Source organism: Fopius arisanus, unplaced genomic scaffold (assembly GCF_000806365.1).
Source record: "Fopius arisanus strain USDA-PBARC FA_bdor unplaced genomic scaffold, ASM80636v1 scaffold00085, whole genome shotgun sequence".
NCBI lineage: Eukaryota > Metazoa > Arthropoda > Insecta > Hymenoptera > Braconidae > Fopius > Fopius arisanus.
Window position 1 is genome coordinate 183,363 of NW_011887824.1, and position 20,250 is coordinate 203,612.

At 37.5% G+C, this 20,250-nt stretch overlaps 2 protein-coding genes across 5 annotated transcripts in view; one reads left to right on the forward strand and one right to left on the reverse strand.

The window, feature by feature from the left end:
• On the forward strand, positions 1-2,691 carry LOC105270331 (dynactin subunit 3-like). 2 transcript variants are annotated; one of them, XM_011311192.1, is made up of 2 exons: positions 1-154; positions 1,789-2,691. In XM_011311192.1, the coding sequence occupies exon 2, from the start codon at positions 1,793-1,795 to the stop codon at positions 2,354-2,356; it is 564 nt and encodes a 187-aa protein (XP_011309494.1). In that variant the 5' UTR covers positions 1-154; positions 1,789-1,792; the 3' UTR covers positions 2,357-2,691. The 2 variants fall into 2 exon arrangements, with proteins under 2 accessions (XP_011309494.1, XP_011309493.1); XM_011311191.1 differs by having other exon boundaries at positions 2-159.
• LOC105270330 (uncharacterized) overlaps positions 2,309-20,250 on the reverse strand; it is a 27,724-nt gene continuing 9,782 nt past the window's right edge. The window contains exons 1-7 of one of the 3 annotated variants that reach the window (XM_011311190.1): positions 15,585-15,695; positions 14,945-15,083; positions 13,084-13,436; positions 11,210-11,372; positions 9,841-9,965; positions 3,885-9,763; positions 2,309-3,466 (exon numbers count right to left, since the gene is read on the reverse strand). In XM_011311190.1, coding sequence (XP_011309492.1) covers positions 3,293-3,466; positions 3,885-9,763; positions 9,841-9,965; positions 11,210-11,372; positions 13,084-13,423 — 6,681 coding nt within the window. In that variant the 5' untranslated portion in view covers positions 13,424-13,436; positions 14,945-15,083; positions 15,585-15,695 and the 3' untranslated portion in view covers positions 2,309-3,292. Of the gene's footprint in view, positions 3,467-3,884; positions 9,764-9,840; positions 9,966-11,209; positions 11,373-13,083; positions 13,437-14,944; positions 15,084-15,494; positions 15,696-20,250 lie in introns of those variants that run through there. The other 2 variants (XM_011311188.1, XM_011311189.1) reach the window with 2 other exon arrangements.

The window sequence follows — 20,250 nt, forward strand, 5'->3', positions numbered from 1 at the left end:
CAAACCTTGCCTTAAAAATTATAACCTAAAATTCCTAAAGAAATGACAGAGGCTATCAAAACACAACTGTCAAGAATTTTATTGGGTTGATTATTCGTGGATTATATCCCAACTGCAGAAACTAAGGAGCACAGATAAAAATAATTTATACATAGTACGGTAAATATATACTGAAGTACAAAATACACCTTAGAAGTAAAATAGAGCACAACAAATTCGCCATTATCCTCCTACTACAAATGGAAATAATTTAATAACGGGTGATTTTAGCACATAATGTAAATAATTCATCTTTTGGCGGTCATTATTTTATATTGTCATAAGGACATTTATAAAAAAAACAGGGAAGGCTGTCCTTGTATTCACATTTCTCCCTAACACAAGATTGTTCCATTGTCAAAATTTTTGCACGATAGACCCAATTATTTAATTTTGTTTCATTGAATTTAATTATTCGTTGGTAGAATGAATTATATAGAATTTTATTGTATCCTGTGAGCAATGAAAAAGAACTTTAATTTAAAAATCATGAAATCATATCTATACTCTTATTACTATACTCTATACTATATTCTTATTTAACATTTTATTTTGTTTTCTACGATTTCGTTATTATCAATCAATTAATGTTACAAATTCTCAGCGTATAAATATCCATTGTAGTAGTTTATACTAATAATAATGAACTCGAATTCAGGAGAGGGGAGGAGGGTAAAATAGGCCCTCCATTTTTCTATATTTTATATTTTTTTCCTCATTTTTTATAAAAATGTAGGGGCAGAATAATTGATGCGTTGATGCGGGTTTCACCTCCATATTTAATTGCTTAATATGGAATTTACTAATTACTTAATTAGCACGGAGTATACTAAATTCAATCGATAAATACTTAAACAATGATAACCATCAGATTTATGATTAACGTTAAACACTATTTGCACGAAGCAGAAATTAATTATTTTTTATAGTCTCGCCGAGTCAATTCGGTATCATTGCAAAAACAAATTCATGAGAGGGAAGTCCATTTTATCCACTTTACTCCCAAAATTTTCGTTTTCTCAACGCGTTGCACATTTGGTGGATGCTTTTGAGGGTGAGGGCTAGTCATTCAAGTAGTAAAAATTGTTAAGGAATGTGTTTCTGCTTAAGGGGTCCATTTTACCCTCGTCTCCCCTAATTATTTAGTAGATTCACACCAGCTATTTACTCCCAACCCAGATTAGAATTTCCACACACTCAATCGAACGGGTTTACATTTTATAAGTATCGAGTATAGCGTGAATTAAGGGATAATCCAAATACCCTAGGACCAATGGTGCGGACGTGGTGGTATTAAAGACAAGGGATAACGTATAGAGATGAATGATTAGACAATTCCTCGATTGAATAGGATGAGTGATATGCGTCCAACCTGCAGATATTTAATCAAATAGATATTGAATAAATCCATCGCATCATCCAAGAGAAGCGATGATGAAACTAGCTTAAGGCTATCTTGCAGTTAAATAATTTTGAAAAATCTCGTCCTCGCACCTGGAAACTGTCAAAGACTTTTTAATTGTGTTAATTTGTTTTCTGAAGTTGGTTTTATGCATATTTTCATCACTCGCCTCTTGGTATTGTAGTCATTCTACCCTGGGACCCAACAAGTTAAATAAAAATACCCCTTAATCTACTGCTATTTCAGGTGGAGAGTAATTGATGTCATTGATTAAATGTAATGTCAAATAACATTAACTTTTACGCAATCTTTACTAAGATATGTAATTACTAATATAACTATTCCAGAATCATGTCCTCAACTGACATTTTGGAAGAGCGAGTAGCTGAACTCGAGAGGAAAGTTTATGGAACCGTCAACAATCCCTCGATAGACGATCCTCTCCCCGAGAATTCCGTCATCGACAATTTGTTAAATGCCAATACGATGATATCATCGGCGCTTTCTAGTCGAGAGAAAGCGAATAATCTCGTCAAACGTCTGTCAGAGCTGAATGAGCTTTTAAGCACATCCTTCGACGAAGACTTACAGACGGACGTCAAGTGGCAAATAATCGAGACAATGGAACCAGAAATCCGTCAGAATCTAGAACTTATAGCGAAAGCCACAGAATTACTTCCAGTTCTGGAAGTCGATGCTATAAAAAATGTACCTGAGTTGACACCAAAACTCGAACACTTGACTCTAGAGTATCTGAATGCTTACGAGGAATCCACTGCTGTCAACCAAACTATCAAAGAAGTTTTCTCCAAGTACAATGCAATCATCGATACGATTTCTAAAACACTTGTGGCTCTTGACAGTGCCATCACAGCAGCTGAACTCTCCGCAATTCCCAAGAAACAACTTGATTAATTTATTTTTATATAGATATATTTATTTTAATTCACTTGTGATATAAAAATACTTGGACATAATATGACTATTCAATATTTCATAGTTATCGATAATAACAGCATTTTCCTGGACAGTCACTCGTATTATTCATTCACAGTAAATAGAGTAAATGGAAGATATAATCTTACGTTATTTCAATCGCTGATTTTCGATTTGTTTCTAGACGTTACAGCTTGAAATAGTCGAAGTACTGAACTAATTGAGTGACTGCTCAGGTTGAAATTCTCGTCGAGATAAAATTCAATAACAGTGTATATGCTTTTGTTTACTGAATAATACCTATTATATACATACATTCCTAGTTTATTTTTATATATATATATTTCGGTGAATATGTAGATCAGGGGCCTCACTCCCGATTTTTTTTCATTTAGAGTTATAGTTTTTATTGAATATATACTACGTATATATTGTGTCAGATTCGTGCAGGAAAGTATACGTTTCATATGAATATTTTAAGTTTTTCTGAGATGGAAAACAATAAGTTCACGAGTTTTTATTATTTTATAGTCCATTTTTCTCGCTCACTTCATTCACCTGCACTGCGTGCGTTTTTCTGTATGCCCTTATTATCATAAGGCCTATGTATTATACCCGGGTGTTATAGGCCAGGATTATACCCGAGACCCCTAATCTACACATTTACCAAATTTTCTTTTATTTCTCTGGATGAGTCTTGTGATAGAGCATTATGAAACCCACTGCGTGAATTATGCAACCAATCATCGATTATAAAAATCGCTTTCTCCTTTCTAACTCTTATTGAACAGTTACTTTATACAATATTTACATTTCCACGAATGGGATAACCGACATCATCTCTTGTCTTTTGATCGGGAAGTCATTTTTTGTTCGACGGAATTGTAATGACAGGATTGAAAATTTATAAACATTTTAAACTCGTGTTTGGAGGGCTGGGATTGAGTGACGCAGCCAGGATATAATAGGTGTTAAACTTGAGTAAATTGCTGGATATCCTCTTGAGCATCTGCTGTGGTGACTCAATAAACCCTGAATCTCCCATCTTTCAGTTTCAGTTGCACACATCAATGGTGCACCTTCGTCATTCTAAAAAAGACAATTATTTCGTTATTTTATTGTTAATTTATAATTTTCCATTACCGATTAATGGCTTTTAACAATATTAGTAATTGAATCTCATCAATTTATTGTTGATTAAAAAATTAAGTTTTTTGTAACGTAAAATTATTGTTCGAGAGCTTGCGTTAAAATTTTTATCGTGAATAGTTAAGAAAATTAGCTACAAAATGAACACTTTCCGTTTGTGGTTGCCCTTTTGGAACTTGACGTAACATGAGTCACGTATTTTTTAGAGCTTGTTAGCGTACAAAACCAAAAGAGGAGAGGAACTATCCGAAAAAACCGAAGACAAGAGGAATATTATGTGATCACGGATCATTTAGTTACGGATTGCATCGATAATACGTTTATTTATTCCTGAGCGAAGGCCTACAAAAATACTTACATAACAAGTTCCTTTATCTGCTCCAGTGAACCCGGCGCAGATATAATTTTCCTTAATAAATCCAGCGTAATGACTAGTAGCATTACACTCGTTAGTATCATATGTAGGAATTGGCAAAAAATTGAGCTTCAAATTGACATCTCCAATCATGGGGAATCCCCATCCAGCAGTGACACAAAGAGCTCTAGGTTGAAACTGTTGGCTGGGTAAACAAACAGCACTGACATTTATCGAGAATACCAGAGGCTCTGATAGTTCGATGAGAGCAAAGTCATTCTCATACAAAAACTGATTATATTTTACTTCAGGATAAGGAACGATATTTTTGACTCGAGTTGATTGCTGCAGATCTCTTCCAGTATTCAATTCCCAGTTTGGACTTTGTCTATGTTTATAAATGCATGAGTAACTTGCTAGAGCGTGCATTGGCCCCAGAACACTAGCAGTGCATGACGCACCACTTTTGACTTCTCTCAGAAGAGCTACACTAGACCATTGTCCCTCTCCAGCTGGAGTTCCTCCGACTAATCTTGCAGTGGGGCCTTCACTCTGCTGAGACCCACAAGTGAATTCCTGGCAAGACACCTTGACGATCTCCCCAGACCCACAGCTGTCCCTTTTAACAAGATTAGTGATGAGATTAGAATCAGCTGTCGATGTCTTCAGTGCCAATACTGGACCCTCAGTATAGACAGCAGTCACCGTAGCATCAGAACCCGCGAATCCCAGTGACTTGCAATATTCATCACTGTGAGATTTACTCCAATCATCCGAGCAAACCGTCAGTCTCTCATTTCCCATGGTGATCTTGAGAGTTGTTGGCTGCTCTCTATCCTCTGACTGAGCTTTATCCAGAGTTAGATTACCAGCGAGACAGTCCCATTCATCAGAACGATCAGGACAATGTTCGATGCCGTCGCAGAGTTGATCGGAATTAATGCAACCCCCAGTTCGACATTTAAATTGATCCACTGTGCAATCGCAAAGCTTCTCATCTTCTCCATTTGCACAATCAGAGCCCCCATTGCATCTCAATGTCTGGGGTATGCACCATTTTTCAGTTGGACAGAGGTATTCATTATTCTCACAGCTCTCTGAGCAGTAGTATTCGTCCTTATGGTCGTCACAGTCTGGCCTGCCGTTACATCTCCAGAGGTCGGGAATGCATCTGCCATTTGGGCACTGGAACTCGTCAAAATGACAGGTCCAATCGTTGCATTTGTTCTCATCACTTCCGTCATCGCAGTCCACAATTCCATTGCAAACCAGGTGACGCTTGAGACATTGTCCACTGGCGCATTGGAAATTACCGGGACAACCATCTCTCTGACAATTAATTTCATCAGAACCATCGGAACAATCATTCTCTGAATCGCATTTTGAGGAGAGATCTACGCAATAGGCGCCATCGCGAGAGGTTCCGTTCAGGCATTGAAACTGTCCTGCATTGCATTTTGAAAACAATACAGTCGGTGATGGACCTAAAGGTGATACTTCGATTTTAGGATTGTCTGTTGTTGTTAGCACTGGTATTCTCTTGGATGGATTAATCACGAAAGGATTCATACTGTCGTCTTCTACTTCTTCGTAGACTGGAATGATCTCCGGAGTTGTGCGAGAGGTTGGGGTAACAGGCATCTCCATTTTAGGAGATTCTATAGGCGATTGTAGCATTGAGGCATTCTTTTTTGAATTGTCATTGTCAGAAGTGATTTCGATGATTTTCAATTTTGATACCGACGGGGTCTCTTCTGTTGTGCTGACTGTATCGGTTTCTGGCTGTTGTTGTTCTGGTAATTCTGGTACTATAGTTGTTCCTACGAATTCATCACCCGCTTCGAGGGGAATAACTCGTAGTAGGTGCTCTGGAATCTCCTCCATGAGTGCCTGTTCCGTCGTGGTCGTGAAGAAACGACTGCGATCGAAAGTGACTGGCTGAGGGTCATCAACAATCACTTCTGAAACTGGTTTGATGTCTACTGTTGGTTGTGTAACTGTTTCGGTAGTGGTTTTATTGTCCTCATCATTATGCATCTCATCGGCAATGGGTTGTGTTGAATCACTTGCGGTCATTACAATTGTCTCCGTCGTACTCTTGACATCACTGGAATCTGTTGTTATTTGTTCAGAAATTTCTTCAGTAATCGTTGGTGTCGTTGATTTGTCATTGGAAATCACTGCCATCTGCTCGGTTGTGCTCATAATGTCATTAGCCTCTGTTGTCTGAAGTTCTTCTGGCAAAATAGGCACTTGAGCTGTGGTTTTTGTTTCTAGAGTAGATGCTTGAGTAGTTGTGACTAGTAAACCGACATCAGCATCAGCCACGATCGAGACTGTTGAGCCGATTTTCTCACCTGTTTCTGTTGTCGAAACGTCCTGTTGTATTTCGATCGGCAGAATCGGAACTTCTGTTGTAAATTTGTTCGTTTCATCGTTCGTTTGCTTATCAATAATCATTGGCATTATTTCAGAGTCATTTTTAGCCGTTGTGTTTTCGATCTCCGCCTCTAGCGTATGTTGAATCACTTTTGTGTCTACAATCTGCTCGTTAGTAGTGCCTGTTTTCAATTTTCGTTTAAAATCCTTAGGTATGGTATCGTCATTTATATCATTGTATTGATCTTCAACTGCATTATCGTCGAATTTATTGGCAAGTTCATGTGATTTTTCGGTGGTCGTTGTATCTAATGTTGCATTCTCCGGTGAACTGACCTTTGATAATTCAGGCAAATCAGCACTTTCGGTAGTAGTGGAAGTAGCTTCAATGTCGCCATTTATTTTAATACTCAGGTCGTTCACCTGACTGACATTCGTATCATTAGTGTCACCAGTTTGTCGTGCTCCAAGGTCCTCAAAGCTCAATGATGTCTCAGTGTTGTTGTCTACGGTATGCGTGTCATTTACTACTGTCGGCATTATCGTGACTCCGTCCATAATAGTTACGTCTTCCTCCCGCGTTGTTCCAGTCTGTTGAACAACGTGAGACTGTCCTACCTCGTTCGTCAAGTCCGTGAACTCGCTTTCATTTCTATGATTCTCGTGATGAATTATCACATCCTCAACGACTGCTGGCTCGAATGGATTCGGAAGATCCTGTTCGTCCTTGTCCAATCGCGGTGCTTTCTTGGGCATTTCCTTTTCACGGACTACATCCGGCAAGAAGGGTGACATGTCTTCTTGATGTTTTTCGTCAGTTGCTGGAGTTTTTTCCGTTGGTTTTTCTGGGAAACTCTGGGGAAGGATTATTGGATGGAGTGGATGAGTCGTTGAGAATTCAATTGTTTCTTCTGAATGAGAGGGTGGACCTGTTCCGTTACTTTGCATCGCATCTGCATCTTTCTTTGGAGTTTCGTGCGTCACGTGTTCCGGGGTCAATTCTGGAATGATCTCGTGAATGTTTTGAATCTCTTTGTGTATTCCGGTTGACGTAGTGGATTCTGTCGATGTTGTAGTATCGAATGCTTCATTGAGCGGTTCAATATTTTTTGATATATTTTCTGCTAATTGAGGGAAAATGTTTCGATTGGTTTCAAAGGGGGAATCAGTGGTTATTCCTGCAAAATTGAGAACAACAGCTGCTGGAGTATTTCTTGGGGATGATGGATTCCCCAATGGTAGTGAACTAGTCGGGGACACTTCCTCAAGTTCGGCTTCTATGGATGTTCGACCACCCACTCGAGAATGTAGAATTACTTCATTAGGGGGATAATGAGAGTCTAAGAGAATTGGGTCAGGTGTTGTTGTTGGGATCCTTCCCGCTGGGTTTTCAAATATCGGAGTGGTAAGTATATTCATCGTTTTTGGAATGTCCGTTGCAATGTCTTCTTCAAGGGGGATTACTCCTAGAGGCTCCTCGAAAATCGTGGACTCCGATGCGTGCTCAAGAGAAGAGTGAAACTCGGATGAGGGTTCTGGAAGAGATTCAGGCAGTAATATAGATTCTGAAGAAGATTCAAGTGATGATGTAGGTTCTGGGGAAGATTCAGGCAGTGATGTAGGTTCTGGAGAAGATTCAGGCAGTGATGTAGGTTCTGAAAAAGATTCGGGCAATGATGTAGGTTCTGTAGAAGAATCAGGCGGTAGTGTAGGTTTTGTAGAAGAAACAGGTGGGGATGTAGGTTCTGGGGAGTAATTGGACATGACTGCAGGTTCAGGAGAGAAATCAGGCAATGGTGCGGGTTCTGTAGAAGAATCCGGCTCTGAATCGAATTCTACAGAAGAAGCAGGCTTTGGTACAGGCTCGGCAGAGGGTTCAGCATTTGATGTTGGTTCAGTCGTAGGTTCTGGCTCTGATTTTGGTTCTGTGGTGGGCTCGCTTGCCAAAATTGGTATACTTGTCGGCTCGCTAGATGGTTCACTTGTAGGTTTAGTAGTTGGTTCACTAGAAGGAACTGGTTCACTGGTAACTTCTGGTTCAAAGATTAGCTCACTTCCGGATGTCGATTCGCTTATTGGTTCTGCCGTTGGTTCACTAACGGAGACGGGTTCACTTGCATGCTCTGTCACGGACGCTGGTTCTGCAGATGATTCGGTTACAAGAGTTGCTTCAGTCAGTACCTCAGGAGATGGTTCAACAACTGTAACAGATTCAGGGACTGGTTCTGGAGTTGATTCATCAGGAGAAATCGGTTCATAGACTGGTTTCGCAGCTGATTCGTTGAGAGAAATTGGCTCACTGGTCGGTTCCGCTACAACCTTTGATTCGGGAAGTGGTTCAGCCTCAACAACTGGTTCACTTGTAGGTTGCACTTCTGGATTCGGTTCTGCTGAAGGTTCACTCACAGGTTCTGGCTGTGAGTCTGGATCAGAAGCTGGACTTTTATCCTCAATTGGTTCACTAATCGGTTCTGTCGATATCTCAGTATCAAAGATTGAGGGTAGAGGATTAGAAGAGGACTCTGCGGAAAGATTAGGCTCTGCTGTTGCCTCAGGTTCAGAAGTAGATTCAGCTGATGGTTGTGGTTCAGATTCAGGCTCGGGACTGGGCTCTGGAGATGCTTCGGTTGGAAAAGCCTCAGTACTGACATTATGTGTAGGAACTGCTTCTGGAGACGATAGTGGTTCCCCAACAGGTTCAACAGTTGCATGAATCTCATGATGATCATGATCATCATGATCATGCATCCAGTGATCATGATCATGATTATGCCCTCGAGATTCGAAAAATGATGCAGCATCGCTACTTCGTCCCTGACCACTATCGTCAATTGTTGTGGTTTTCGGCTGTTCATTATCCATTCCAACATCACTCAAATCATTCTCATCAATACAATTGTTTCCAGTAGCATCAAGAATACTTCCGGGTGGACAGGCACACATAAATACACTATTCATGTAATCAAACTTGCAACCGTTACTACAATTCATATTTTTGTATTGACACTCATCAAGCAATGACTCTATCTCTACTCTATGAAGATGGTATTTTCCAATCATATTTCCATTCTCTTGCAGGGTTTTTTCAACACTCTCTTGCATCATTTCCGGTGTAGAGGCTGGCGGATAACTGATCCTGAACCTCACCTCACCCTCATCCGAAATATTGTATACTTTGATAACAGAAGTGGAAGAAAAGAAATTAGCACGAATGGTATTTTCAATTTCAGCGGAAATATCCCTGTAAACTCTAGATTTTGGATCCATAAGTTGATCGTTCCACTCAAGGTTATCCAACCAGATAATTCCATTCAACGCCTGAGGTACTGTTTTGAAAATAGTCTCATCGGTCGTTGGCCATGGTGTGAAACTAGACGTTTCCGGTGGTGGACTTGACGGTGGATTCTTAATGAATTCTTTACTTCCGGCGGCTTTGACACCATCGTAAGTCTGTTGGGAGTTGTCCAGTGGTTGAGTTGCCTCTTGCGTTAGGATGACACCAGCTGAAATTAATATTTCAATGTTTTAATCAACTGTTAACACAATTTAAGATTTGTGTTAATGAGAAATTCAATATTACTAGCAGCTAATATCGCAATTATGAGTGCAACCGCTACAACGCTTAAACCAAAACCCCAACAGGCTAGTCTCCTCCAGTACGAACTCTTTGACCTCTTATCCTTGGTGACGTACAACTTTTCACCTCTGAAACACAAATTGACGAGCATTAGACATTTTCACATGAATTAATCATCGATTTCAAAGCAATTTCATACAGCTTCCAGCTAAGTCTTCAAGTTGATAGTTTGTGAGTAATTAGAAAGCTTTCCCAGGGTTACATTGTGCTTTTTTCAATGTCTTTACGACTATTCGATAACGTATTCTAAATATTCGTTGGTTCCATGGTGATTACCGTTATCTAGGTTTATTTCCTTGTTTTCCATGGGAATTCCCATAAATACCTGACGTATTTCGAAAGCCGGGAACGGGGGGTGGGGAGGGAGTTAGTTTGCTATCTGATTTTTTCCAAGGGGCTGCCAAAACTCCTCCAAAGCCAATTCCTAGTTGATGATTCGAGGGTTTTTGGGTTGTTTATTGATTTTGGTTGGTTTGCGTTGGCGTATTGGTACCTTAGGGCATTCAGCCAATGGGAATAGTCGACGAGTCCAGCGGCGGGATCTCTCAGGCTGAGTCCCTCGCGGCCAACACCCGGTCCCAAATCGAAACGTACACCAGCCACAGTCGTTTCGACATCTGCACTTGGGCTGCTGCTAATTGTTTAGGATTTTGATAATGAGATTTCTGTTATCAATCTTCCTCTCAATCAATGATTCTAGTGACTCTGATGCTATCACTTGAAGCGGATATCGTCCGAACAGCTGTTTTGTTCAAAATATCTTTCACTATTTTTTTTGGCTTGTGGAGCGTGGGAAATTTACGTGATTGGTTACGACTCGATGGGACGTAAACCAGAAAATTGATTGACTCATTGGGAAATTGAAGTATTTTGCAACACTAGAAAACGACATCCAGTCAATTGTTGGATTTTATTTGTCATGAAATTCTGTGAGCGTAAATTCAGCGGATCGACGTTCATTTGGAATTGGCATTTGTTCTTTGATTAATGGAGATCGGTTAATGTGACAGGATGTTAGAATGAAATTTGAAAGAAAGAAAAGGAGAGCGTAGACAATTGCGTGAGAGAAAATCGGCGCTTCTCGGATGTCTTATCCTTCGGGTGTCAGGGGGATCGTATCACTTTGGATGAAAAATGACACCATCAACTTTGAAACACGGACATTTTTTCTTCACCTCTTTTTTTGAGATTCGAAAGCAGATATGAGAGTTGATGAATGGGTTACGAGTTACTTTATTGTGGGAATCGGTGGAAAGTGAAGAGGAAAAATGAGAATATTTATATTGTAGAGCATTGGAGAGTTGATAAGTACCTGATGTACTTCCGATGCTCATTGACTGGTACAAAATACTCCTCGTATGGATCATTTGGTAAATCACACGCTTCCTGCCCCTTTTGGTGATTGTTTCCGGTTGCGTAGGGCCTCATTGACACAAGCTCGAGATTCACGGCCTCAATTTGCTCCTTTTTACCATCTGCAATATGGAATTAAGTGAGATCAAGGCCATGGAGTTGCCAGGTGAAATTCGACACTTCCTGACCCTCATATTCTCGTTGTGTGGGTAAATTGGAACGTTATGAATGCAGTGCCATACAGGTGACTTTTCGCATGCGTTTTAAAACTGGTTTTCAACTCAATCACGCTCATTATTTATACACGAATTCATTTTATTTTTCCGAATTCCTATTTGTAATTTATTTTTTTTTAATGCAAATCACCCGGCAGACTACCGGTTCAGGCGTCGGATCCTGTTTCATCTGTGTTTTTCCGCTAACAACATGAGTTGTTTTGATCAAAATGTCTATCGGTATTTCAATTCATGTTTGTTATTCATCGGAACTTCACTCTATCGATAACAAAATCATAGCAGCCATGGAAACAAAGACTATTAAAATTACTTTGCCTATTTTCCTGATAAACTCTCGGTAGGAAAGGAAAAATGAGTATTTATGAAACAGCTGTTCAATTTTCAAGGAATCTTTTTCCTTTATTTGGATGGAATTTTATTCATCTCAAATGTAATTAGTACCTGTGTACTGAATTTATTTCAATTAGATGTTTACAGTGAAATCGTCTTAATTGGAATCAATTTATTATGACAAATTTTTCAGTCTTTTTAATTGCCAAATAACACGTTTTTGTTTTAAAAAATAATATGAAGAATAAATGGGAGAAAATCTAAACGAACAAATAAAAATTCGCTGAGACGACTTCAGTCGGTCCGCTTGTGAGTGGGTGGAAGTCGTTTTTAACGTTTATGGTTTGAACTAATAACTTCTCAAGCGAGTCTCATTCCTTCATTCATTAGAAATGAAGAACGCCAAGTTTTATTCGAACAGAAGAGTGCTTAGACGATTTCCATTAAAATTCAGTCAGTCTACGCCCATATTGAAATGTATTTTCTGTGATGAAAACGCGTAATTCTATAATTTTTCCATAAATAATTGACATTAATTGCTTTCACAAGGAAAGCACTGATAGGGGCGTGACGTATTGTGGTTACATAGTATTAAATGTGACGGCTTAGAATGAAATTACCTCGTATGTAGCTAATATTCGTTCATGATTTTAAGACCTGATATTCAGGTCAGTCTAGTAAACTGAAATCAAATGACTCGTGTAGAACAGGATTCATAATTACAGAATGAAAAATTCTACAGAAATTTTCGAAGAAATTGCAGCCAACTATTGCTTTCTTTTGCAATCATAAAAATTCTTCAGAGTGTAGGGAACAATCTATATGTATAACAATTCGTTTTGCGATATTGGGGAAAAAATATCTATTACACTGTTACGATTTTTTCATTCTGTATACAATTCCACTGAAAGTTAATTGAAAATTCAGAATTTCGTGGGAAAATGAAACAGAACCGTGAATTTTGGTAAAAACAATGTCAGAATTTTGAGGACGAATGATGAAATGAAATTCCAAATTTTTATAAAAATCCACTGGAATTTGATTGTAAATATTGATATTAAATTTGAAATATAACTAAATTGAAGAATTTTGTCTTATTGCCCCTTAAAAATGTGTAATTTTTTCACACTGAGAAAAATATTGAATAATTCATTAAAATAATGCAAATTCATTAACAATTAACAAAAAAATTCACATATTTCAATATAACTGTTACTATATAGAGGAGAATTGTGTTTTTTAGGGATGTAATAAATTGAGGACTCACCATTGGCTTGTACGCTGGTAACACTATTATTCAGAAAACTGGCATCATCGTTGTTACCATTGGCATGTACTCCATTGACCTTAGCTGGATTTTGACTCTTCTCCGTATCCCCAGGCACTTCGATTCTTGTTTCAGTCTTGTATTGAGCATCACCATCTTTCCTAGTTGGCTCTACATAGTGCTGGGACACGAAGGAATTCCCATTGGCAACTTGTGAGGAAGTGTTATTGTCTGGTGACTTGCTACTCTGATCTTCCCGATTACTCTCCGTGCAGCTGTTTTCGTGAGATTCTTCCTCACTGATGAATGCAGGGTTGTCTGTTCCTCCAGAGTCCGACATTTTGTGTAAGTCCCTGATAACGAATACAAATGATAATATTAATTTAGTCTATTCAACCGTTTCTAATTATCACAAAATCCAAACTTATTAACCATTTACGATTGTCCATGCGATTTTAAATACCATTCAAATGAGTAAAATAGATCGAGAACAATTATTTAATTCTACACCGAGAGAAATTTTCAAGAAACCCCAACATTTTAGGTGAATTTCTCTGGAAATATAAGAGAAAAATTTGAAACGTTCGGTGAATTTTCGGGCCTGTTTATCTGGAAACTGTAAAATCTAATAGGGTTCTCACAAATCGTTATGTTCATGCATTTTTACTGGACTTTTCTATTTTTGTATCTTTATCGGTGTTTCGGGGCCTCCCACGGAGTCACCTTTATCCGGGCAATCATTTATTCTAAAAATTACAATAGTCGTTCACTGATTTGGACAGAATTCCCGTACCAAAGGGGAAAAAAGTCGACAGAATACCAAAATTATATTAGTGCTCTTCATTCCTAATTCCTGAGGGTAATGCTTTTTCGTTGTACAGTTGGTGCCAAAGGCCCCAAATATAAATTTGGCATTTGCTTCGTGGCTCTATTTCAAAGGACCCCATCATTTTTTTAATTTGAAATGCACAGTTTTCAATGCAAATCAAAGAAGGGACATTTGAAAGTTTTAAAATGTTATTTATTTATTTAAAATGTATCCTTAGAAATAAGATGTTTACAGTGTCATTATTTATATCTTGTTGCTTTACTTTCCATTACACATTTAGATTAGATTACATTCTTTAAAGTTTATCTGCTCTATATTTAAAGTTCCCTGGGTCCGCGAATTTTGTGGTCGTGTAAGGTGCAGGAAAGGTTTAAATATTTTATTCAAAACCTGAAATTGCTTATTAATTATTTCCTTTCTTTCAAATTTCAATAATTGAACTTCAAAATTGAACTTTCCAATTTTACTTTTCTAGCTTCTCGGTTTAAACTTTCCATTTAATATACCCAATTTTATCCAAAATTTTAAGTATCAATCAGATATTCAGACGGACTGCAGACTAATATCAATTAATGGAATAATGAATAATCCAAATTGCATAATGTCTATTAGAAAATTTTGTTATTGTATCATCCGTTGAAGAGTATTCGTCAAGCATAATTTTGTTTAGATATCTACACACATATATCCAAGCGAAAATGCCTTTCACATTTTTTCCAAGTGATTGAAAACATTAAAAAATGTAGACAATTTGAAATTCGATTTTATGGAGAAGTTAAAGAATGTCCCCTCAGACGATTACAGTAGTTCTGTTCCTCGAAAAGTCTCCGTTTCAGTTTCTCGGCTAGGAATTTTCGATTGTAAATATTGGGAAGGATCAAACGAAAGTAAAAACTAATTTTTCGCCTCACGAGACGATCATGTGTAATGCCCGTGGGACCGGCTACCCGTGCGTTCCCAGACGATGTTTTGTCTCAACTTTTTTTCATTTTTTTATTCCCCGATGTTTTTTACCAACTCTTTTTTTCGTACCTTTACCTCCAGTCTGAACCGCATGCCCCCAGAGGAGAGGTAAAAAAAAGCCTCTCAAAATCGAAGAGAGAATCGTCCGGAGTCTTCACGTATGTATGAGATGTTGAGAGGATGATGCAAAACAAAATAGGACGTTGCACTGAGAAAAAAAATATATTTCAGCTAACGATTGATTTTTTTTTTGGAATGCGTTTCTTCGGGGTAGTAATTTTCCGGTAGGCCAAGTCCGAGTCTAAACTCTACAGTTATCTTTAATAATTTGATTATTAAGCGATATGCCATCTTCTATAGAGATATGATTATTTTCCGGACTTTTCAAATTCATGACTTTTTAATGCAAAATAATTTTAATGAATGCTAAAGGTCAATACGTTCTGTTAATGATCGTTGAAGGTCATTGATTCAATAATAATGTAGTTTACCGTAATTTTCGTGCTTAAAATTGAATTATGACAGTTGGGGCGAACTAATGTGGAGGAAAAATATTTTATTTTTGTAAGAAAAGCGAAAAAATATGAATATCATATTCTGTTGAACAAAATGACTTCACCTTCAATTCCAACGAAAATTAATATCCATACAGGTTCTGACCTCCTCATCACGAATCTGCCATAAAAAATAGATTTTCCCAAAAAGTCACCTCTATCGATTTTCTCCACTTTCACGAGTCTATTGATAAGTTCTGTTGCCCTACCGTCACTTTTAATAAATCATAGTTGATGAGATATTCATAAATTTCCACGAGCCTCCGGTTAATTTCGCGTCAAACGTTCAACTGACAGATGTTCATGCTCTTTCGGTCATTTCACCTGACGAGATATTGTTGTAACCATTTATCACAAATTCAAGTGTATACAACACCGGAATGTATTTGAACGGTCAGCGCATTTTATTCGATGGTGCGAATGAAATTTGGTCTGAGGTAGCTAAAATAAACATTGAACAAAATTTTTTTTTTCAGCGTGCCATGAGTTGTCTATAAAACAAGTTATACATCCGGTATGAAGGCATTCCAAAATGATTACCCTCTAGGGAAGATTGTAAAAGTAGAGGTTTTTCTCTAGGAAATCATTGATACCAATAACTTCTTCCTATGGTTTTTGTGTTTGCCAATGTGGAGGATGTAAGGATGTCTGTGTGAAGAGGTAAAAGTGGTTGACCCTGAAAAAGCCGGCCACAAAGAAACCCTGAATCACCGAAGGGCTACCAAAGGCACGCGTGACGGCCGAAACAACTTATAGCCCTATACGTTTGTTGCAGAAACTCCCAAGAAAAAGACAGCGAGAAGGGTTAAAAAAAAATTAAATAAATGAACGAACCGGAGGAAAAAAAACTGAAACAAAACTCGAGTTTAGTGCGCAGGGCGTTGGCTTGGCAATTTCAAATTGGTAACAATGCCTCAAGGGATCCGCGGGATAAAGATATTTTTTATCGCGGAGAAACTAGTCTGACCAGAGTGGGAAAACCATTTGCAGGACTATTTTATTATTGATAATATCTCTCGCGAAATGGCGGAAGCCTTAGCGACAAGACATTCCTCTGAATGTGCGGTCATGAATGGTTAATGATGGCGGTTTTACGAGAGTGGACGCCTCAAAGGGAAATATTGGGAGAACCATTTGGATGTCGTGATAACCCATGTATTCTCCGGCTTCCTTCCATTCAACAGTTGGTTTATCCTCAATTACCGATTCAGGCATATATATATGCATATATATTTTTATATTTTTTTTAATTGCATCTGCTGTGGCACAATGGGAGCACTCTTTCTCGATTTTTAAGGTAACGCAAGCTGCGATTTTGACGGATTAATCGCACGAATTTCCACACGATACTTATCCCGCGAAGATCACACGTCAGTTTTACTCTCATGTATGAGATATCTGACGGGGGATAAATCTGAAACCAGTTGGATATATCGAATGGCTCGTTCCTAAGTCGTAATCCAATTCATCAACTTTATGCCAGTGAATGGCGCTCGAGAATTCGAGAAGTGTTCATTTTTTTTGTAAGCAACAATTGCAATTCCTTTATCTATGTTTTCAAATCGATGAACATGAATTTTTTTTTCTGCATTAAAAAAAGATGGAAAACAGTTTTCTTTGTGTCATTTTGATTGGGAATTAATGAAAAATGCTTTCTCAATGAGAAAAGTAATCAAAAACTTCCAGTGAATAATCTTGAACAATGACTAATTAACGTATTCTATTCTAGATACTTCATTGAGGAATCTATCATGAAATACCTATTTATTATGTAAAATAATATAAATCGAGATTAAAAATTGACATTAAACCATATGTTTGTAGACTCTTTCTTCCTATTTTATTATTTCTTCCTACTCTCATCGTTTGAAATAGGTGAAAATACGAAAGCTCAAATTCAGCAATGATTCCGATTTCTTCGCAAATGTTTTTTACATCGATGATTTTTGATGAATAATTATGTAATGAAATTGTTGAATCAAATGGCGAGAGCTGAGGGCAACGATATTCTTCTCATAGAAAATCTATCACGTTAGCTTCATCAAATGACCTTTTCAACAGGAGAAGGAAGATGCCTCTCTATGCACCATTCTATCTCACATTTTCCTCTTTGAAACCTATACTTTGTACTGCTGAATCCAATGCACCTTCGGTTACTCAAGAATACTTTACTTTCTACATTCTTCGCAAGACAATACCTCTACACCCACGATATGGCGTGCCAACTTATCCCAAGTACCATTGCTATGAGGCATAATAACGAGAATAAATTAGTTATCCAACATGACACACGCGCACTGCCTGATGGATTTTCATGAGTGATATATCGTTAATGAAAAAAGAATTATAGAAAATTACGAGATTACCTTGTGATATTCATGCAATCTATCTGCTAAGGAATTTTATCAGCGACGATCTAATTACTGAAAGACCACATCTGAATTGCAAATCGATCAATAAAAATGGAAATAAAAAATTGATCCATTCTATTTAATTTACTTCGATTCGCTGAATAGGTGGGAATCTTTGAGATCCTAGGGAAAATTGTGGTAATTTATCCATGTTTGTTTATAACAGAAAACCAAAAAAAAACAAAATGTATGAACGACTACTTGATTAGAAAGTGGGACAAATTTGCAGTGACAGGCTCATGTTCGCCAGCGGGTAAATTGCCAATAACCAAACACTTACATAAGATTCAATATATATCTCAAGGATAAATAATTATTTATATGCATTAGTCTGGGAATGAGTCTGCATCCAGGATCATTCACTCATTTTTTATTTGCCACAAGTGTCTCATCAATCGAAGGGAGTTAAAAAAAATATTTCTATTCTTTACGAGTTTTTCATTTCATCACTGGAAAGACATAAAATTTGTGGCCTGTCGGAAGTAGATACGTGTAAGTGCAAAGTGGAAATTCTGCCAAAGTCACCAAACAACATTCCTAGAACCAACACCAGTTGTAATCCTTTCCTTATCGCATTCTTCTGTATATTTAGTCATTAATTACATTAGCAAAAAATTACTGTCCAATTTATATTTTTTATTGCACATTTTTAATGCAATTAATAATTATTCACTCGATCGTTTCAAAGGTATTCGCCATGAAATATTGAATTCCATGATAATTGCAATTAATTTTCGCTTCACTCCTTGTGCTCAAAAGGCTGAACTAATTAAAATTATACGCGAACTCGAAGAAATTGAGAAGATGCGAATCTAAAATGAAAAATAATTATCGTATTTCAAAAAGCCCAATCAAACAAACACAATCAAAACTTATCCAAACGTAACATGTAGTTTTATCACAAAGAAATAAAATAATAATTAAATAACTAATTCAACTAACAATTAATGTTGCAACAACAATGCGCAATAATTACATCAAAAATAAAAAAATTTATAATACTATTTTTTTTGCCTATTTCAAAATCAATTGACATATCAATAAATTATCCAAGCAGACGCATTCGTAATTATCAAAAAATTTTGAAAGTTGATCAATAATAAATAGTATAAATATTAAATAAGTTTCTAAAGGAAACGGTATGTTCCCTCGCATGCTCGGAATTATTTGATGCTAATTCATGGAGCAAAAGTGAAAATGAAAAAATCCACAGGTACTTCTCTCCGTCTCGTCACCGGAAAATAATTCTCATTGCCATATAGACAGCATCAGCATATATTCACTAAGTGAACGGCATAATATTATCCAGCAAGTACCGGTGGTACTTGGACTCTCTCTCTCTCTCTCTGTCTCAGAAATGAAAGTAGCCATACAACATACACGTGCGTCTATATGTCAAAGACGAAACGACCTTGCCTTGTCCTCTATAACCCACCAGATCTCTAAAACCAGTTAAAGATCAAAAACGGGATATTATGAATTTATCATTATCATTCAATACTGATTTCAATTATCATTTGCTGTGGGTGGAATTCCATAGCCCCTTGGGGGTGTCCTTGTGGTGATGTTGAAACTATGAGTACCGTTTTTATCCATTTTCTTTTGCTTGCCAATTGCGGAAAATGGCAATAGATGGATAGAGACATTCGTCCCAGACGGTTTATTGGCGCTTGACATGCCTGTCAGGATGAACACCATCTGCAGCGCGCGCCAAGGTCAATCATCTTTCACAAAAACACTTCCCATTCACTTAAATTCGAGATGGAAAAATTGTGAACAACTCTGAACTTTGGAGTTCTGTGAAATTATGATTTTACGAGGAGATTAGGTCATTAGGAGAACTTCTCTTGTTGATGAGATAGAAGTGGCTTTTCTCAACTGCATCTAGACATCATTCGGGGATGCAGATTCTTGAATCGGAAATATGAATTATCGAATTGGGAATGGGTATTTCTGAATGAGGAATATGGATTTTCCAATTGAGGAGTATTTTTGTATCTGGAATAGATATTCTCAAATTGTAAATAAATATTTCCACAGAAAAATTGAATAAACCTGCAAGTTTGAAGTTTTCAATTGGGAAGCGGTGCTTAATATAATAATAATAAATATGACTGAACCTGATTAAAAAATATATATCCCCAAAATTGAAAATATTTATATTCTCAAATCAGGAATATACGGGATCTACTGCGCACCCCGTGCGCCGAATTTGAATATCCCGGCTCGAGTTGTCCAATAGGGAATTAGTTTGACGAGTTTCGAGATATTTCGACTCAGGCGGACTTCATTTATGTGTCTCTGATTTCATAATAAGGACTAGTCTGGAATTCAAAACGTGGATTATTACCGAACGTAAGAGAGAATATGCATTCGCGATTCGTGAATAATTATCTCCGAATTGAGCTTA

Coding starts and splice junctions, on each gene's coding strand:
- LOC105270331 (XM_011311192.1), top strand. CDS start 1,793: ATGTCCTCAACTGACATTTTGGAAGAGCGAGTAGCTGAACTCGAGAGG.